At 45.7% G+C, this 22,106-nt stretch overlaps 1 protein-coding gene across 4 annotated transcripts in view; it reads right to left on the bottom strand.

Annotated features, from left to right (window-relative positions):
- Positions 1 to 22,106, bottom strand: part of TEC (tec protein tyrosine kinase) — a 183,244-nt gene that overhangs the window by 31,698 nt on the left and 129,440 nt on the right. For all 4 annotated transcript variants that reach the window (XM_040418902.1, XM_040418901.1, XM_040418900.1 and 1 more), the window contains exons 11-13: positions 16,152 to 16,285; positions 15,034 to 15,108; positions 6,266 to 6,437 (exon numbers count right to left, since the gene is read on the bottom strand). In XM_040418902.1, the coding sequence (XP_040274836.1) occupies positions 6,266 to 6,437; positions 15,034 to 15,108; positions 16,152 to 16,285 (381 nt within the window). The remainder of the gene's footprint in view (positions 1 to 6,265; positions 6,438 to 15,033; positions 15,109 to 16,151; positions 16,286 to 22,106) is intronic.

The raw sequence follows: 22,106 nt of genomic DNA, 5'->3' as shown, positions 1-22,106 counted from the left end.
TCATTATTTCTTTAAAGGGAACCAGTGCCCATAGCTCTCTGTGCTTTTATTGTGTAAAAAAAAATATTTGATACATATGAAAATTTAACCCTGAGATGAGTCCTGTACGTGAGATGAGTCAGGGACAGGACTCATCTCAGGTTAATTTGCATATGTATCAAATCAGTTTTTTTTACACAATAAAAGCACACAGAGCTATGGGGACTGGGTATTGCGGATGTGCTAGCGGTCATATAGCAACCCATGTCCTCAGCTCTATACACAAAATCCCGGTGACAGGTTCCCTTTAAGAAATCCTGGTGAGTCCTCCTGGTATATTCTCAGAACTAAATAACACCTATTCTACATTTGGAGAAGATACCTGCTGTGTGATCTGCTTGTTCAGAACATTACATAACAGAAACTGAGTTCCCAGTGACAGCAACATTCTATAGTCTCCCCAAAATACACAAAGGGACAAATCCCCTGAAAGGACGACCTATAGTATCAGGGATAGGGAGCATATGTCAAAATCTAGGTAAATATGTTGACCAGATACTTCTACCTTTCGTCACCTCCCTGCCCTCCTATACACGAGATAGCATGGATCTCCTTAAAAGGATAGATGGCATTACATTAGACCAACAATCCATCCTAGCAAGTATAGATGTAGAGGCCCTGTACTCATCTATACCTCACGAGGCAGGCCTCAGAGCAGTGGAATACTACCTCAGTATGAGGGGCCAACAATTTGAGGAGCACAACCAGTTTGTCCTCAGACTTCTCAAATTCATCCTGACACACAATGTTTTTGTCTTCAACGGTAAGTGGTACCACCAGCTCAGGGGCACCGCGATGGGATGTTCCTGTGCACCATCGTATGCAAATTTGCTCCTGGGCTGGTGGGAGACCAATAACGTTTTCAGTGAGGTAATGTCGTCATGGACCGGGCCCATCGTATTGTGGGCCCGGTACATTGACGACATATTCATCATCTGCAACGCATCTGTACCAGCCTTCACTACGTTTGTGGGCAAACTAAATGAAAATGTGCTAGGCCTCCACTTCACATATGAGACTAATAAAAACATGTTACCCTTTATGGACATAATGATCCAGAGAAGTGACTCGGACGAGTTGGCCACCACAATTTTCCGCAAGCCCACAGCAACAAACTCTGTTTACACTGAGCAGCAGTCACCCTCTACCCCTCAAGAGGGGAATACCACGAGGACAATACTTGCGTCTGAGACGCAACTGCTCCAGAGTTTGTTAAACAGGCAGGGATCCTGAGGAACAGATTCCTCTCTAGAGGATATCCCGAAGCAGTACTGAGGTCAGCATACCAACTGGCCCTAACGTCATCACGAACTGAACTACTGGTACCCAGAATCAAACCTCCAGATACCAGACAGAAGATATGGGTAATTGGCACATTCGATGAGGCTGCCAGTGATGTAAGAAATATTCTCCAGAAACACTGGCCGATCCAGATGATGGATCCAGATATTAAGGAGAGGATCTTTGAGTACCCCCAGATCACCTTCAGGAGAGGACACAGCCTAAAAGATATGTTGGTACATAGCCACCACAAGCCAACTGCAAAGGGAATGTGGTTAGATAGAAGACCACTAGGGTGCTCCAGGTGCAGCGGATGCATCGCATGCAATACGATAGAAACAGGCAAAACATTTGTGAGCATCAATCTCCGAAAATCTTTCAAAATCAAGGATTTCGTAAACTGCCGTACTAGGGGCGTGATTTACAGATCACCTGATTGCCCCCTAGAATAACATTGGCAAAACGAAACGAGAGTTACGCAGACGCATTGGCGAACACCTCGGGGATATCAGCAACAAAAGAGACACAGCTGTGTCACGCCACGTACATGAATACCACCACGGAGATCCGCGGAGTATCAAAGCCATGGGAATTGAGGTAGTCACCCCCCCTTTGCGAGGAGGTGACTGGGACCGCACGCTCCTACAACATGAAGCATGCTGGATCCACACCCTGCGCACTGAAGCACCACAGGGTCTCAATGAGCAACTCTGCTTTGCCTGTTTCATCTGACGAACATCAGATGCATCAAGAAACCCCATATAGGCCCATACAAGGCAAGTTAAAGGGCATGTGCCAAAAAGAGTAGCACATGTCATCTCAGAGACCCATCACATCAATAATAATGCTGACACTCTCCCTTTAACTGCACCTATCATGTGTAACCCTAGACAATGCACAGATCAAAAATTGCATTGTATATACTCTTATGAGACTAGAAATAGCCCAAAGAAAATATAAGCTAACAATTATGTCAATCACTGCTAATAACAGTGCACATGTGCCTGTGACTCCTGTAAGGCACATAGTAGTATACATCTACTGAATATTTTTCTATATGTACCCGTGTTTGGAACATACTGACCAGAACACCTTTTTATTTTAAATCGTACTGCAAAAAATGCCACTTTAAAACACACCGCACTTGCTATAGACGGTGTTTTAACAAAGGTTGCCCCACAGCGTCCCGGTTACTAGGCAAACCCTCTATACACTGGCCGCTGATAATTATCGGTCCCGGGCTGATGACCTAATCCCCGGCCAGTTGGAATGACGTGTCTCTATCTGACTACGTCAGTCAGCTTGCTGCCTATCCCCAGCATAATCTGCACATGCGCGGCTGCGTCGGCTGGCCCGCTGACGTCACCGCGCTGCGCATCAAGCCTCCTTCTGAGGAGAGATAGTGTGTATCTCCCACACCTTGAGCGCATGCGCGATCGCGTCGTACGTGCCGCTGACGTCATCGCGCTGCGTCTCAAGCCTCACTCTGAGGCCAATGGATGTTCAAATAGGAGCCAGCGTTCTCCGACAGGCAGGCTACATCACGGCCTCCGGACACATCGCTGCGCTCCATGAGAAGGATCGGACCACCATCTAGGTCAACCTCTCAACACTGCCTGAATACCGCTAGGCAAGTTTTACGCCCTGGTACTTTAGTGGAGCCTGGACTAAAGGCCACCACTGAAAGGTACCAATTGTGTCACCCACTGTTTAATATAACTGTATATAACTATATATGTTGATAAATAACATAAAGATCAACACTATAGTTCTTAATGTATTGCCTAAAATTCCCCTGATGAGTTTTCTATACGAAACATGCGTGTAGGGATTAGCTACACTAGGGCACAATAGGGCCAAGTAGAAATTAAAGGGCAAGGTTCCGGATGGGGTCGTTTTTATTAGAACGGGTGCTCCGTGTTAGGATGCTAGGGCCGAGTTAGCACCCATATCTTAGGGCTGTCTAGGTACCCTCAACCCACTAATACCCCCCGCCCAGCCTTAATTGCTCTTCTTTTCAGCTAATTGAATCCACTGAACATCTACGGTGACCGGAGGATCCGGGCCTGTACGGTAGGACCACTGTTTTTTACAAGGTGCCGCCGCGCACATACTATATTGTATCTAAGGTGCCGTCGTGCACAATCTTTGTTTGTATCCCTGGTGTTATCATGCACTTTCTTTGACTCTAAATAGAACATATAGGGACCATATTCTATATATAAAAAATAATTAAAAGTTAAGTTTTAAATAAAAATCACCATTTCCATCTCACTTACATAACAGAAACTGACATTTAAACCAGGTCTAAGTGTTGTCTCTGATACAGTGTCTTACAACCATAGTATAGTCTGCCCATCATACCAACACAAAAGCAGCAAGGCACCTCCTCTGCAGTAACCAATGCTGTCTACTATATTTGAGCAGTAATGTCTGGCACTGCCACTAAGCCTATTCACATGGAAGGAGCCAAGCTGCTTATGAGTGAAGGAAGTGTGGTGGTCTAGGGTTTGGACAACATTAATGGACTGTCCAGTCCAAAAAATATTGTTAAAAAAATTGTGTAAATCCTGACAGGACTCCAAAGAGAGAAAGTAAGAGTCCTGCTGACCCCATCCACACAGCTTTCTGTGTGCACACAGTAATACATGGAGAGCTGTCATTTGTTCTGTGTGGGTGGGGTAATCAGGACTCTCATTGTTCTAAGAGTCCTGTACAAATTTACTAGGTTGTCCTGTGTTTTCTTTCTCAAGACCAGGGTAGGGGTTGGGTGGGAGGTATGGAGATATAAGATTGTGGATACTTATGTTGCTGTTTTATATGTGTATATATTGGGCAAATAAAACATATAAAATTGCCTAGAGACTGAAAAATAAGAAAAATTGAAGATTTTAAATATATATATATATATATATATATATATATATATATATATATATACATATACATACATACACACTGAAGAAAAATATAAATGCAACACTTTCGGTTTTGCTCCCATTTTGCATGAACTGAACTCAAAGATCTGAAACATTTTCTACATACACAATAGAACCATTACTCTCAAATATTGTTCACAAATCTGTCTTAATCTGTGTTACTGAGCACTTCTCCTTTGCCGAGATAATCCATCCCACCTCACAGGTGTGGCATATCAAGGTGCAGATTAGACAGCATGAATATTGCACAGGTGTGCCTTAGACTGCCCACAATAAAAGTCCACTCTGAAATGTGCAGTTTGATTACATAGCACAATGCCACAGATGTCGCAACATTTGACGGAGCGTGCGATTGGCATGCTGACTGCAGGAATATCTACCAGAGCTGTTGCCCATGCAATGAATGTTCATTTCTCTACCATAATCCATCTCCAAAGGCATTTCAGAGAATTTGGCAGTACATCCAACCGGCCTCAAAACTGCAGACCACGTGTAACGACACCAGTCCAGGACCTCCACATCCAGCATGTGTTGACCTCCATGATCGTCTGAGACCAGCCATCCGGACAGCTGCAGCAACAATCGGTTTGCATAACCAAAGAATTTCTGCACAAACTGTCAGAAACCGTCTCAGGGAAGGTCATCTGCATGCTCGTCGATCTCATCGGGGTCTGGACCTGACTGCAGTTTGTCATCGTAACCGACTTGAGTGAGCAAATGCTCACATTCGATGGCGTCTGGCACGTTGGAGAGGTGTTCTATTCACGGATGAGTCCCTGTTTTCACTGTTGAGGGAAGATGGCAGACAATATGTGTGGCGTCGTGTGGGTGAGCTGACGGCAACGTTGTGGATCGAGTGGCCCATGGTGTCGGTGGGGTTATGGTATGGGCAGGCGTATGTTATGGACAATGAACACAGGTGCATTTTATTGATGGCATTTTGAATGCACAGAGATACCGTGACGAGATCCTGAGGCCCATTGTTGTGCCATTCATCCCCGACCATCACCTCATGTTGCAGCATAATAATGCACTGCCCTATATTGCAAGGATCTGTACACTATTCCTGGAAGCTGAAAACATCCCAGTTCTTGCATGGCCAGCATACTCACTGGACGTGTCACCCATTGAGCATGTTTGGGATGCCCTAGATCGGCGTATACGACAGCGTGTTCCAGTTCCTGCCAATATTCTGCAGCTTCGCACAGCTATTGAAGAGGAGTGGACCAACATTCCACAGGCCACAATCAACAACCTGATCAACTCTATGCGACGGAGATGTGTTGCACTGCGTGAGGCAAATGTTGGCCACACCAGACACTGACTGGTTTTCTGACCCCTCCCCCCAGTAAGGCAAAACTGTGCACATTTCAGAGTGGACTTTTATTGTGGGCAGTCTAAGGCACACCTGTGCAATATTCAGGCTGTCTAATCAGCACCTTGATATGCCACACCTGTGGGGTGGGATGAATTATCTCGGCAAAGGAGAAGTGCTCACTAACGCAGATTTAGACAGATTTGCGAACAATATTTGAGAGTAATGGGTCTATTGTGTACGTAGGAAAAGTTTCAGATCTTTGAGTTCAGCTCATGCAAAATGGGAGCAAAACCGAAAGTGTTGGGTTTATATTTTTGTTCAGTGTATATCATATAAGCCTATATATATATATATCACAGAGCTCATCTTCTAACCATGGAATCACCTGCTTGCCTATAGGTAAAGAAACAAGAAACTGAAAGCAACCTTGCAACCATCATAAAATATGTGTCTGATGTTTCATGATTTTCGCAAGGTTGCTTACAATTTTATTTCCCATAAGACAACACTGAAGATGCTAAGTTGCTATGAATGACAGGTGGTACTGGAGCCTCACCGATGAGATTAAAAAAATTGTTATTTAAGAAAGACTCAGCAAACATCCAGCTCAGCTGACATGCTGCCATGTCTCACCGAACTATCTTCATTTTGTCTCTACTTATCAAAGTGATCACAGCAGATTACATACATCATAACTTTGGCTTCCTCTATGAAATCCTCTTCAGACATGGCGCCCTCACGAATGGCTTTGATTGCTACTTTGTACTGTGCTCGCCATTTCCCAAGACGTACGACACCAAAAAGACCACTTCCAAGCTCTTTCATGAATGTAAGATCAGAAGGGTTTATTTCCCACTTATCTGAAAATATATCAATCAGGTCTGAATATTATTAACATGTCAAATGTAATGGTTGAACAGCAATAAAGTTTAGGATTTAAAAAAAATTACATTGTAATACAATGAAATGTAAGCAAGATTTTTCGATAGTTACTTAAAAGGGATTTCCGGGACTGTAACACTGATGACCTATCCAACTCCTGGCACTCCCGGCAATTAGCTGTTTGAGCGGTGTGCGACAATCACTAACCAGCACAGCTCTATACACTGGGTACTGTACACTGTGAATTGTACTCGGTGTAACAATGCCTATGGTAAAGTACTGGAAGGGAATGGTTAGATCACCCAGGTTGCTCAGATGGGAGAGGTATAAGGAATCCAGAAGGCTGAATGATTTCAGCAAAGTATAGTTTGCTGGAACTGGTTTATTCAGACTTTTTATGGGCTGGATATTTTTTTGGAATAGTAGGTAGGACTGGTAGACAGACCTACCATTCCACCCCACTCCACTACAGCTACTCCCTCTAGCCTGAGGTGTTCTCAGGTGTAGTCATTGTTACTTTGGAATAAATAGAGGTCTTAGACTGTCAGTCTGGGTCAGAGCGTCGAAGCTGGTAGATCTGTCTTCTCCAAAGGCCTGATCTCCCTGTGACTTGTACCTAGCTGAGGTAGCGATACTTTTTAGTAAGTGCCCAGACAGGCAAGTTCTTAGATTTTGAGCTTTGTGTTTAATTTGGTACTGTGGTTTCACCCAAGTGATTGCTCAACTTGGTTGTCCTGTATTGTTCTGGATGCAAAATAAACTGAAGTGGACTTTTAAAATGCAGAGTCAAGTAAAGTCTGTTAACACTGCATAAGAGGGAAGAGGGAAACAGGGAATCAGGCCTGAGAACTAGGGAAGGAAGATGGACACCTCCTAGTAAAACCCTAACTACAATCCTGACTGACTACCATTATGAACAGACCCCAAAGGTAGGTGTGTTCATACGCAGGAATACCTAGAGTCCTATCTAACCCTATAGGACCCTGGTACTAATGGCAGGGATGAGACTACCTGTTCCTCCAAAAGAATGGACGAACAGGAGTCTCCTTCAGGCCTAATACAACAATAGGAAAGTGCAACACACAGAACCCAAACAAAATACAAAAAGGGAAAGGAAAGACTTAACTTCAAAGGGGCTATGGAAGCACCAGGAACTCCGCTGAGATCCACACACCAGCAATCCACAACTGAAACTGAAGCTATAAACCGCACCGCATTGTGGGAGAAGCAACAATAAATAAGGAAGGTTAAATGACCACATTAGCAACACCTAACACAGACACCTATTAATCCACAACGAAAACATGTCAGATCAAACCACGTGTTGCCAGTCTCACCGATCTCCAGCCACCTGTCGCGGGAACGTCCATGACAGTACCCCCCCCCCCCCCTTGTACGGGTGACCTCAGGGCACCCAGGAACGACCTTATCCTGGTGAGACCTGTGAAAAGCTTTCACCAAACGACTGGCATTCATGTCAGATGCCGGTACCCACATCCTCTCCTCTGGTCCATAACCCTTCCAGTGAACAAGATGCTGAAGAGATCTACGGAGAACTCGAGAGTCAATTATCTTGGCAATCAGAAATTCCAAACTACCGTCCACCATGACAGGAGTGGGTGGCAAGGAAGACGGCTCCAAAGGTTCAACATATCTCTTCAACAAAGATTTATGAAACACATCATGAATTTTCAGGGCCTGAGGAAGTTCAAGACAAAAAGCTACAGGATTAGGGCTCTTTCACACCTGCGTTCTTTTCTTCCGGCATAGAGTTCCGTCGTCGGGGCTCCTATGCCGGAAGAATCCTGATCAGTTTTATCCTAATGCATTCTGAATGGAGAGAAATCCGTTCAGGATGCATCAGGATGTCTTCAGTTCCGGAACAGAAAGTTTTTTGGCCGGAGAAAATACTGCAGCATGCTGCGCTTTTTGCTCCGGCCAAAAATCCGGAACACTTGCCGCAAGGCCGGATCCGGAATGAATGCCCATTGAAAGGCATTAATCCGGATCCGGCCTTAAGCTAAACGTCGCTTCGGCGCATTGCCGGATCCGACGTTTAGCTTTTTCTGAATGGTTACCATGGCTGCCGGGACGCTAAAGTCCTGGCAGCCATGGTAAAGTGTAGTGGGGAGCGGTATACTTACAGTCCGTGCGGCTCCCCGGGGCGCTCCAGAGTGACGTCAGGTGCCCCCGGTGCCCCAGGCACGTCATCCATGCGCATGGGGCGCTCTGACGTCATTCTGGAGCGCCCCGGGAGCCGCACGGACTGTAAGTATACTGCTCCCCCGCTCCCCACTACTACTACGGCAACCAGGACTTTAATAGCGTCCTGGGTGCCATAGTAACACTGAGCGCATTTTGAAGACGGATGCGTCTTCAAATGCTTTCAGTTCACTTGCGTTTTTCCGGATCCGCCGTGTAATTCCGGCAAGTGGAGTACACGACGGATCCGGACAACGCAAGTGTGAAAGAGCCCTTAATAATGGCAGTGATCTTATATGGACCAATAAATCTTGGACCCAACTTCCAAGTAGGTACATTCAACTTAATGTTTTCAGTGGAAAGCCGCACAGAATCACTCACTCTTAGCTCCAGACCATTCACCCTGTCAGCCAAATGTTTATACTTGTTGCTCATATTCAAGTTATTTGGAATTTTCCACCATATAGATGAGAATGATGACGAAAAAGGTTCCTCCTCAGGGATACCAGAAGAATCAGAACTAGAAAATGTGCCAAACTGAGGGTGAAACCCATATACCCCAAAAAACGGCGACTTACCAGTGGACTCCTGTCTACAATTGTTTATGGCAAACTCTGCCAAAGACAAAAACGAAAACCACTCCTCCTGGTTCTCAGAGACAAAACATCTCAAGTAAGTCTCCAGACTTTGATTAGTGCGCTCCGTCTGTCCGTACAACTGAGGATGAATAGCCAAAGAAAAGGACAGTTGTACCCCCAGTCGAGTACAGAAAGCCTTCCAGAATCTGGAAACAAACTGAGTGCCACAATCCGAGACCACGTCAAAGGGAATGCCATGGAGTTTCTCAATGTTGTCAACAAACACTTGTGAAAGTGTATTAGCATTAGGTAGGCCCGGCAGCGCTATAAAGTGCACCATTTTACTAAAGCGATCAACTACCACCAGAATAACTGTCTTTCCTGAAGAATTAGGTAAATCAGTGATAAAATGCATGGATAAGTGAGTCCATGGTCTGGACGGGATGGGCAACGGAAGTAAAGATCCGGAAGGCCGAGTATGTGTCACCTTAGCACATGCACAGGTACTACAGGCTGACACATAGTCCTCAACACACTTACGCAAACCCAGCCACCAGAACCTATGAGAGATGAGGTCGGCAGTGGATCTAGTCCCAGGGAGGCCCGTAAGAACCGTACAGTGATGTTCCTCAAACACCTTGTGACGCAATTCCGATGGCACAAACAGTTTCCCAGAGGGACAAGAATCCGGGGCGTCTCCCTGGGCCTCTAACACCTTCACCTCTAGGTCAGGGTAAAGAGCGGATATCACCACCCCTTTCGACAGTATAGGACTCGGATTTTCAAAATTACCACCTCCAGGAAAACTACGTGACAAGGCATCTGCCTTGACGTTCTTAACCCCAGGACGATAGGTGACAATGAAATTGAATCTGGTGAAAAACAAAGACCATCTGGCTTGTCTTGGGTTCCGTCGTTTAGCTGACTCCAGGTAAGCCAGGTTTTTGTGAACTGTGAACACCATGATCGGATGAATCGCCCCTTCCAACCAATGACGCCATTCCTCAAAAGCCAACTTAATGGCCAGTAACTCTCTGTTACCCACATCATAATTTCTCTCCACGGAAGAGAGGGTTTTTTTTTTTAGAGAAAAAGGCACATGGATACCATTTACTAGGTGATGGGCCCTGCGATAAAATTGCTCCTACCCCAACCTCGGACGCCTCCACTTCCACAATGAAAGGTTGTGATACATCCGGCTGCACCAATATAGGGGCAGAAGAGAAGCATTCCTTAATCGCAGAAAAAGCTTGCAACGCCGAATCAGACCACACTGAGACATCTGTCCCTTTCTTAGTCATGTCAATTAAGGGTTTTACTGTTGTGGCATAAGAGCCTTCAGATTTTCAGGTCCATCCCAGTCTAATACAGCACGGACTTTCTCTGGATCTATTTGAAAACCTGAAGATGACAGCAGGTAGCCCAAAAACTGCACTTCGTGTACAGCAAAAACACACTTCTCTAATTTTGCGTACAATTTATTGTCCTTTAGAATCTGTAACACCTGTCTAACATGATCCTGATGTGTTTCCACGTCTGGAGAATAAATTAGAATGTCATCCAAATACACGACTACAAACCTCCCCACAAGGTGATGAAAAATGTAATTCACAAAATGCTGGAAAACCACAGGAGCATTGGTCAACCCGAAAGGCATGACCAGGTTCTCAAAGTGCCCCTCAGGAGTATTAAAAGCCGTCTTCCATTCATCCCCTTCCTTGATCCTAACCAGATTTTATGCCCCCCCTTAAAGGGTTTCTGTCACCCCACAAAACTCTTTTTTTTTTTGGATAGTTAGATTCCTTATAGCGCGATATAGGAGAATATAATAGTCTTACTTAGTCTGCGGCCGATTCTTTATAAAACGAAGTTTTATAATATGTAAATGAGGGCTCTACCAGCAAGTAGGGCGTCTACTTGCTGGTAGCCGCAGCAGCAATCCGCCCCCTCGCCGTGTTGATTGACAGGGCCAGCCGTGATCTCCTCCTCCGGCCGGCCCTGTCAGTAATTCAAAAATCGCGCGCCTCTGGTCATTCGGCGCAGGCGCTCTGAGATGAGGAGGCTCGTCTCCTCAGTGCGCCTGCGCCGATGACATCACCGAAAGAGAAGACGTCATCGGCGCAGGCGCACTGAGGGAGTGCTGAGGAGACGAGCCTCCTCATCTCAGAGCGCCTGCGCCGAATGACCAGAGGCGCGCGATTTTTGAATTACTGACAGGGCCGGCCGGAGGAGGAGATCACGGCTGGCCCTGTCAATCAACACGGCGAGGGGGCGGATTGCTGCTGCGGCTACCAGCAAGTAGACGCCCTACTTGCTGGTAGAGCCCTCTTTTACATATTATAAAACTTCGTTTTATAAAGAATCGGCCGCATGAAAGTAAGTAAGACTATTATATTCTCCTATATCGCCCTATAAGGAATCTAACTATCCCAAAAAAAAAAAAGAGTTTTGTGGGGTGACAGAAACCCTTTAAGTCCAACCTGGAGAACACCTTGGCACCAATAATCTGGTTAAACAAATCGGGAATCAAAGGAAGAGTGCAATGATCATGGACAGTAATACGATTTAGTTCACGGAAATCCAGACATGGCCGAAGACCTCCGCCCTTTTTTTTTAACAACAAAAAAGAACCCTGCTGCCACTAGAGACTTGAAAGGTCTTATGTGTCTTTTAGCCAAACTCTTGGTAATATATTCTCTCATGGCCAGTCTTTCAGGTTCAGAAAGGTTATACTACTGTCATGACCGGCGTGCCGTTCACATGCGTGATGCAAGGGGAAGGAAAAGGGAAGGCCCTGTCCAAGGGAGAGGGAAAGGTGGTGACCCCTAACTCACCTTGAGGCTGGCACCTGACTGCCCTGACGTCCCTAGACGGGTTCCTCCCCCGTACGCCGATCACGTGCCTAAACCCTGGCTTTCCCTAAGTTGAGCCCTACGTAGTGAATAGGGCGGTGGGAACACTAGTCCGCACCACTAACACTAAAGGAAAACACCAAGGAGAGGACAGACAATACAGACAAAACATATAATCCCAGGTGGGCGACAACAGTAGACAACAGAAGCCCAACAGGGATCCGGAGGGTAACGCTCTGGAACAACAACCAGGAATCTCAGCTACACAGCTCCAGTGGGTCAGTATAGAAGTCCAGGCAGGACGCTCTATATCTGGCAACCAGAGAAGTGGGAGAGGGGAATATAAGGAGGTTGGGAGTGCTGGACAAGAAACAGCTGAGGAGAAGGAGCTACGGATCCCTGAGTGAGCCAAAAAGGGTTGCAAGGCAAACCCAGAAAGCTACTATTAAGAAACAGCACTATCTTTATACATAGAGCGCGCAGCCACCCGCTGCGACTTCCTGACCCCGGGTATAACGGAGTCAGGCAAAATCAGATATAAAAGAGGCTTGCCAATTGATGGTTGGATTGTGCTTGCTTAGCCACGGTAAACCCAGAACCACCGATGCAGGGAGACCCTCCAACACAAAACACGAGATAAATTCTTGAAGAAAGTCACCCACTCTTAATCTGATATCATGCACCACTTGAGATAAACACTTCTGAGCTAGAGGTGCAGAATCAATAGCAAAAACAGATTTTTTTTTTTTCTAATGCACTTGGTGACAACCCATGCATACGGATAAACTGATCATCAATCAGGTTCACCCCGATCCCGCTGTCAATAAACACCTCAATCCCCACAGTTTTTGACTCTAGCGCCCCCTCAGCAGCCAGGAGAAACTGGGTACTACCATTAAAAGATAAATGCAAATGTTCTGACTCTCCAAGAGTCAGATGGGAATTAAATGTCCCTCTTTTTTCTTTTTGCCATTGAATGCATGGACATACTCTGATAAAATGTCCCTTTTGTCTGCAGAAAAAACAGACTCCCTTCCTATTACCAGTATGCTTAAAAGCGGATCCAGGAGTAGCTCCCCTAATTGTATGGGTTCGTCCCCAGTCATAAACCCAGGAGCAGCTTCATTCAAAGTATCATAGGAGGACAGTACATAATGTGATAGTACGTCCTGAGAGTGGGGGCCCCTAGATCTTTCTCTCAGGCGTCTATCCATGCGTACAGCCAGAGACATAGCAGCCTCCAGGGACACTGGGTTTTCATGAAAGGCCGAGGCGTCCTTTAGCCACTCTGATAACTCTTGACAAAACTGGCTACAGAGGGCAGGATCGTTCCACTCTGTATCGGTAGCCCATCTCCTAAACTCAAAGCAATAAATCTCAGCAAAAAGATCTCCCTGACGAAGGCCGCACAGCTTGGTTTCGGCTAGAGAGGTCTGATCCGGATCATCATAGATAAGATCCAAAGCTTCGAAAAATTCATCTACCGACTGGAGAGACTGCATTCCGGTCGGCAGGGAAAAAGCCCATGACTGCAAGGAAATAACCACACTGACTCGCTATTTCTCCTCCCCAGATTAGTGTGGACGTGGCCTAAAATATAGTTTGAACGCATCCCTAAACAAAATGAAATTACAGAATCTGTCCGGGAGGGCAACTTTAAGTTCAAGACAGGCCTGGTAACCACCATCACCACTAGGACCAGCAGCCTATGGTCTCTGCATCTGCGAGACGGTCGTGCGGAGGTCAGCTACCTCCAAAGATAGCCCTTGCAGCTGATCTGCCAGTGCAGCAATAGGATCGATCCATGGCTGCACACAAACAAAAAATGACGGTTTTGGGGGTTTATAATGTCCCGCTTCGGTGTGGGAGGGAAACACCACACCGAGCATGAGGAAAGGGGGAAACAGGGAATCAGGCCTGAGAAGTAGGGAAGGAAGAAGGACACCTCCTAGTAAAACCCTAACCACAATCCTGACTGACTACCAGTATGAACAGACCCCAGAGGTAGGTGTGTTCATACGCAGGAATACCTAGTCCTATCTAGCCCTATAGGACCCTGGTACTAATGGCAGGGATGAGACTACCTGTTCCTCCAAAAGGAAGGACGAACAGGAGTCTCCTTCAGGCCTAATACAACAATAGGAAAATGCAACACACAGAACTCAAACAAAATACAAAAAGGGAAAGGAAAGACTTAACTTCAAAGGGGCTATGGAAGTACCAGGAACTCTGCCGAGATCCACAACTGAAACTGAAGCTACAAACCGCACAGCATTGTGGGACAGGCAACAAAAAAATAAGGAAGGTTAAATGACCACATTAGCAACACCTGAGGCAAGGGGTGTGGCCATTACCAGAAACAACACAGACGCCTATTGATCCACAAGGAAAACCTGTCAGATCAAACCACGTGTTACTAGTCTTACCGATCTCCTGCCACCTGTCGCAGGAACGTTCGTGACACTCAAATTGTCAGCACTATTAAGGTTTAGGCACATAAATTATATAATACTTAAAGAGGTTGTCAGAGTTAAATAAAAACTCAGGCAACCCCTGTAAATGGACAAATAAAAGAATTGATAGTCAACGTTTTCTTCCCTTCTTCCTGCGCTAAGCTATGGTCCTTTAGCTGCTGATGTCACCTTCCTGGCTGCAGCAGAGATGTTCCATACACACAGGTCATCCAGCATCCAATCACTGGCTTCAGCAGTGCACGAGATGTCTCTGCTGATGCCAGTGATTGGCTGCAGCAGTAACCTGTATGAACATAATGTCAGCCAAGAAAACAAAGAGCTCCGCACAGGAAAAAGCACGTGAGGAAACGGGAGAGTATAATTTTTTAGTTTTTTTAGGCTATTTACAGGGGTTGCTTGAGTTTTTATACAACTCAGACAATACCTATAAAATAATAGTGGCTTGCATGCATTTATAACTGTACCTACCGTAACTGAATCCAGCTGTTGTGGGTGCTGTCTTATCCCTTTGACATACGTGGTGCCGTAACCTTGTAACTAAACCTGATGACAACAGAAAATAGTAAAAAGCCCGATTTTGTTACTTCTAAAATAATATAAATTTCTGTTAGCATACTAGTGCAACATGCAGAGAGTTAGGGGTAAAATCTTGATGACCTATCCTCAGGATAGTTCATCTACGTATATATTATTATGGGTACTTTCACACTAGCGTTTACGTTTTTCGGTATTGAGATCCGTCACAGGGGCTCAATACCGGAAAAAAAACGCTTCAGTTTTGTCCCCATTCATTGTCAATGGGGACAAAACTGAACTGAACAGAACGGAATGCTCCAAAATGCATTCCGTTCCGTTTAGTTGCGTTCCCAGACCGGAGAGCAAATCGCAACATGTTGTATTTTGCTTTCTGTCCTAGGAAACTGATCAAGACGGTCATGACCCCCAATGCAAGTCAATGGGGACGGATCAGTTTTCTCTGACACAATCTGACACAATAGAAAAGGATCCGTCCCCCATTGACTTTCAACTGAGTTAATGACGGATCCGTCTTGGAAATGTTAAAGATAATACAACCGGATCCGTTCATACTGGATGCAGATGGTTGTATTATACGTAAAAGAAGCATTTAAAAACGCTAGTGTGAAAGTACCCTAATATGGGTCAGACTCCGATCAGCTGTTTGAAGAGGCTGCGGCGCTCTGACCTCTCTCCAGGCCAGTGACATAATGTTCATCGGTTACATGGCCTACAATATGTGCAGCTCAGTCTCGTTCAAGTGAATGGGCCTAGGGTACAATGCCAAGCAGAGCTGCTATCCAATCATCAACGCTGTGCTTGTTACACTGGGAGGAAGCCGCACCACCCAACGGAGTGCTGCAGACTCTTCGTATAGTTAATTGGCGGGGTACAGAGAAATCGCTCAGATATTGATGATTCATCCTAAGGATCAGTCATCAGTATCCTGCACCCAGAAAACCCCTTTAATAGCTTGTAGCTATTATTACTAATTGGGGTAATAGAGATTGCTATATATCACATGATACTGTTCCCTGTACTCGTAATACTGAACACTTTTGGTAATTTACCTGCTGCATTGTGCTTGTGATACTCAATCATTTCTGGAATAGAGTTGAAGACATGCTTCTCTGCCAGGTAATACTGCTTGGGGAACGTCGCTGTCTCTTTTATGTGATAATGGCGGATTGATGGGGAGCCATCCCTGAAGAGAGATACACAGGTTTATTTTTCTTAACATTTTTGATACATGAGGACAACACCATAAGTTAAAAGAATAAATCATTAATATTGTCAGCTATTAATGTGGTGTATGACAGAAACAAAAGAATCCAACTTGCTAGATACACTATGCCACAGATATCTGACTTTTCCTGGCATCTGTCACACTGGTTGTGTCATGAAAAGCATCACAAGTGGTTAGAAATCAGCCTTTGGCCGTCTGACATGTATACTGTACGGCCACTTAACCCCTTAGTGACCACCCATACGTGTTTTTACGGCGGTCACTAAGGGGCCTTAGGCTGGGCCGCCGCGTTTTTACGGCGGCACAGTTTAAGCGCCGCGCGGCTCCCCCGTGCAGCGGGGAGCGTGGACCTGGCTCTCACATGAGAGCCGGGTCCCTGCTCTAACAGCCCGGAACGGCAGGAGTGCCGATCCGGGCTGTTTAACCCTTTACATGCCGGGCGCAATGGCGCCCGCTGCATGTAAAGTGGTGACAGAGGGAGCGGACTCCCTCTGTCTCCCATCAGCACCCCGAAAATGCGATCGCGGGGTGCTGATGTGCTGGGAAGCTTACCTTGCTTCCGATGAGGGCCCGGGCCTGTCTTCAGTTACTTCCAGCAGGCTGTGCCTCTCTGGCGCAGCCTGCTGGTCAATGTTCGAATAGCATTGCTATTGAAATGCAATGCATTATAGAGATAATGCATTACATTTTAAAAGCAATCAAAATACTGTATATTATAGTCCCCTTGTGGGACTATTAAGTAGTAAAAAAAATAGAAAAAAAAATACACATTTATTAAATAAAAAAAATTCCATAAAATAAAAAAATATGCCTTTTTTTCCATTGAAAATACGCTTTTCAATGAAAAAAATTGCAAAAAGAAAATATCCCCCATATGTTTGGTATTGCCGCGTCCGTAACGACCGGGACTACATAAATATTACATAAATTATCCCCTATGGTGAACGCCATAAAAAATAGAAAAATAAAAAAAGACAGAATTTCTAATTTATTCTTAGTTTCCACCGAAAAAAAACGTAATAACAAGTGATCAAAAAGCGGCATTTACTCCAAAATCATACCCATGAAAAATACAAGTCGTCTTTCAAAAATCAAGCCCTCACACAATTCCATATAAAAAAATAAAAAAAAGTTATGGGTCTTGTGAAGTGGCAATGCAAAATAATTTTTTGGGTTAATAAAAGGTGTTTTATTGCAAAAAAAAGTAGTAAAACGTAAACAAAATTATAAGTATTTAGTATCACTGTAATCGTACTGACCCAGAGAATAAAGATATTATGTTATTTGCACCGAAAAATGAACGCCAAAAAATGTATAATGTAAAAACGCAGTGGCAGTATTGCTATTTTTCCCCATCTCCCTCCCAGAAAGAGTTAATAAAAGTTAATCAGAAAGTTATGTGTACCCCAAAATGGCGCCATTAAAAACTACAACTTGTCCCGTAAAAAACAAGCCCTCATAAAGCTATATAGACGAAAAAATAAAAAAGTTATAGCTCTTGGAACGAGACCATAAAAAAAGGAAGAAAAACGCTTGGTCATAAAGGCCCAAACAGGCTTGGTCACTAAGGGGTTAACCACCTCCGGACCGCTGTACGCACAGACGCGTCCTGGAGGTGGTTGATTCATTCCTCCTGGACGCGCCGGCGCGTCCTCTCGCGAGACGCGAGATTTCCTGTGAACGCGCGCACACAGGCGCGCGCGCTCACAGGAACGGAAGGTAAGAGAGTTGATCTCCAGCCTGCCAGCGGCGATCGTTCGCTGGCAGGCTGGAGATGTGTTTTTTTTAACCCCTAACAGGTGTATTAGACGCTGTTTTGATAACAGCGTCTAATATACCTGCTACCTGGTCCTCTGGTGGTCCCCTTTGTTTGGATCGACCACCAGAGGACACAGGTAGCTCAGTAAAGTAGCACCAAGCACCACTACACTACACTACACCCCCCCCGTCACTTATTAACCCCTTATTAGCCCCTGATCACCCCTAATCACCCCTGATCACCCCATATAGACTCCCTGATCACCCCCCTGTCATTGATTACCCCCCTGTCATTGATCAACCCCCTGTAAAGCTCCATTCAGATGTCCGCATGATTTTTACGGATCCACTGATAGATGGATCGGATCCGCAAAACGCATCCGGACGTCTGAATGAAGCCTTACAGGGGCATGATCAATGACTGTGGTGATCACCCCATATAGACTCCCTGATCACCCCCCTGTCATTGATCACCCCCCCTGTCATTGATTACCCCCCTGTAAAGCTCCATTCAGACGTCCGCATGATTTTTACGGATCCACTGATAGATGGATCGGATCCGCAAAACGCATCCGGACGTCTGAATGAAGCCTTACAGGGGCATGATCAATGACTGTGGTGATCACCCCATATAGACTCCCTGATCACCCCCCTGTAAAGCTCCATTCAGATGTCCGCATGATTTTTACGGATCCACTGATAGATGGATCGGATCCGCAAAACGCATCCGGACGTCTGAATGAAGCCTTACAGGGGCATGATCAATGACTGTGGTTATCACCCCATATAGACTCCCTGATCACCCCCCTGTCATTGATTACCCCCCTGTCATTGATTACCCCCCTGTAAAGCTCCATTCAGACGTCCGCATGATTTTTACGGATCCACTGATAGATGGATCGGATCCGCAAAACGCATCCGGACGTCTGAATGAAGCCTTACAGGGGCATGATCAATGACTGTGGTGATCACCCCATATAGACTCCCTGATCACCCCCCTGTCATTGATTACCCCCCTGTCATTGATCACCCCCCTGTAAAGCTCCATTCAGACGTCCGCATGATTTTTACGGATCCACTGATAGATGGATCGGATCCGCAAAACGCATCCGGACGTCTGAATGAAGCCTTACAGGGGCATGATCAATGACTGTGGTGATCACCCCATATAGACTCCCTGATCACCCCCCTGTCATTGATTACCCCCCTGTCATTGATCACCCCCCTGTAAAGCTCCATTCAGACGTCCGCATGATTTTTACGGATCCACTGATAGATGGATCGGATCCGCAAAACGCATCCGGACGTCTGAATGAAGCCTTACAGGGGCATGATCAATGACTGTGGTTATCACCCCATATAGACTCCCTGATCACCCCCCTGTCATTGATTACCCCCCTGTAAAGCTCCATTCAGACGTCCGCATGATTTTTACGGATCCACTGATAGATGGATTGGATCCGCAAAACGCATCCGGACGTCTGAATGAAGCCTTACAGGGGCATGATCAATGACTGTGGTGATCACCCCATATAGACTCCCTGATCACCCCCCTGTCATTGATTACCCCCCTGTCATTGATCACCCCCCTGTAAAGCTCCATTCAGACGTCCGCATGATTTTTACGGATCCACTGATAGATGGATCGGATCCGCAAAACGCATCCGGACGTCTGAATGAAGCCTTACACGGGCGTGATAAATGACTGTGGTTATCACCCCATATAGACTCCCTGATCACCCCCCTGTCATTGATCACCCCCCTGTCATTGATCACCCCCCTGTCATTGATCACCCCCCTGTCATTGATCACCCTCTGTAAGGCTCCATTCAGACATTTTTTTGGCCCAAGTTACGGCTCTTTCACACTTGCGTTATTGTCTTCCGGCATAGAGTTCCGTCGTCGGGACTCTATGCCGGAAGAATACTGATCAGGATTATCCTAATGCATTCTGAATGGAGAGTAATCCGTTCAGGATGCATCAGGATGTCTTCAGTTCCGGTACGGAACGTTTTTTGGCCGGAGAAAATACCGCAGCATGCTGCGCTTTTTGCTCCGGCCAAAAATCCTGAAGACTTGCCGCAAGGCCGGATCCGGGATCAATGCCCATTGAAAGGCATTGATCCGGATCCGGCCTTAAGCTAAACGTCGTTTCGGCGCATTGCCGGACCCGACGTTTAGCTTTTTCTGAATAGTTACCATGGCTACCGGGACGCTAAAGTCCTGACAGCCATGGTAAGTGTAGCGGGGAGCAGGGGAGCAGCATACTTACCGTCCGTGCGGCTCCCCGGGCGCTCCAGAGTGACGTCAGGGCGCCCCAAGCGCATGGATCACGTGATCACATGGATCACGTCATCCATGCGCATGGGGCGCTCTGACGTCATTCTGGAGCGCCCGGGGAGCCGCACGGACTGTAAGTATACCGCTCCCCCGCTCCCCGCTCCTACTATGGCAACCAGGACTTTAATAGAATATAGAAATTTTTGTCCCAAGTTAGCGGAACGGGAGACTTTGTGAGAAAAAAAAAAAAAATATCAATTTCCGCTAACTTGTGCCAAAAAAAAAAAATTTCGATGAACTCGCCATGCCCCTCATTGAATACCTTGGGGTGTCTTCTTTCCAAAATGGGGTCACATGTGGGGTATTTATACTGCCCTGGCATTCTAGGGGCCCCAAAGCGTGAGAAGAAGTCTGGTATCCAAATGTCTAAAAATGCCCTCCTAAAAGGAATTTGGGCCCCTTTGCGCATCTAGGCTGCAAAAAAGTGTCACACATCTGGTATCGCCGTACTCAGGAGAAGTTGGGGAATGTGTTTTGGGGTGTCATTTTACATATACCCATGCTGGGTGAGATAAATATCTTGGTCAAATGCCAACTTTGTATAAAAAAAATGGGAAAAGTTGTCTTTTGCCAAGATATTTCTCTCACCCAGCATGGGTATATGTAAAAAGACACCCCAAAACACATTCCCCAACTTCTCCCGAGTACGGAGATACCAGATGTGTGACACTTTTTTGCAGCCTAGGTGGGCAAAGGGGCCCATATTCCAAAGAGCACCTTTAGGATTTCACTGGTCATTTACCTACTTACCACACATTAGGGCCCCTGGAAAATGCCAGGGCAGTATAACTACCCCACAAGTGACCCCATTTTGGAAAGAAGACACCCCAAGGTATTCCGTGAGGGGCATGGCGAGTTCCTAGAATTTTTTATTTTTTGTCACAAGTTAGTGGAAAATGATGATTTTTTTTATATATTTTTTTTTTTCATACAAAGTCTCATATTCCACTAACTTGTGACAAAAAATAAAAACTTCCATGAACTCACTATGCCCATCAGCGAATACCTTGGGGTCTCTTCTTTCCAAAATGGGGTCACTTGTGGGGTAGTTATACTGCCCTGGCATTCTAGGGGCCCAAATGTGTGGTAAGGAGTTTGAAATCAAATTCTGTAAAAAATGACGAGTGAAATCCGAAAGGTGCTCTTTGGAATATGGGCCCCTTTGCCCACCTAGGCTGCAAAAAAGTGTCACACATCTGGTATCTCCGTATTCAGGAGAAGTTGGGGAATGTGTTTTGGGGTGTCATTTTACATATACCCATGCTGGGTGAGAGAAATATCTTGGCAAAAGACAACTTTTCCCATTTTTTTATACAAAGTTGGCATTTGACCAAGATATTTATCTCACCCAGCATGGGTATATGTAAAATGACACCCCAAAACACATTCCCCAACTTCTACTGAATACGGAGATACCAGATGTGTGACACTTTTTTGCTGCCTAGGTGCGCAAAGGGGCCCACATTCCAAAGAGCACCTTTCGGATTTCACTGGTCAGTTTTTACAGAATTTGATTTCAAACTCCTTACCACACATTTGGGCCCCTAGAATGCCAGGGCAGTATAACTACCCCACAAGTGACCCCATTTTGGAAAGAAGAGACCCCAAGGTATTTCGTGATGGGCATAGTGAGTTCATGGAAGTTTTTATTTTTTGTCACAAGTTAGTGGAATATGAGACT

This window comes from Bufo bufo, chromosome 2, assembly GCF_905171765.1.
Source record: "Bufo bufo chromosome 2, aBufBuf1.1, whole genome shotgun sequence".
NCBI lineage: Eukaryota > Metazoa > Chordata > Amphibia > Anura > Bufonidae > Bufo > Bufo bufo.
This window is presented reverse-complemented; position numbering and strand designations above follow the sequence as displayed.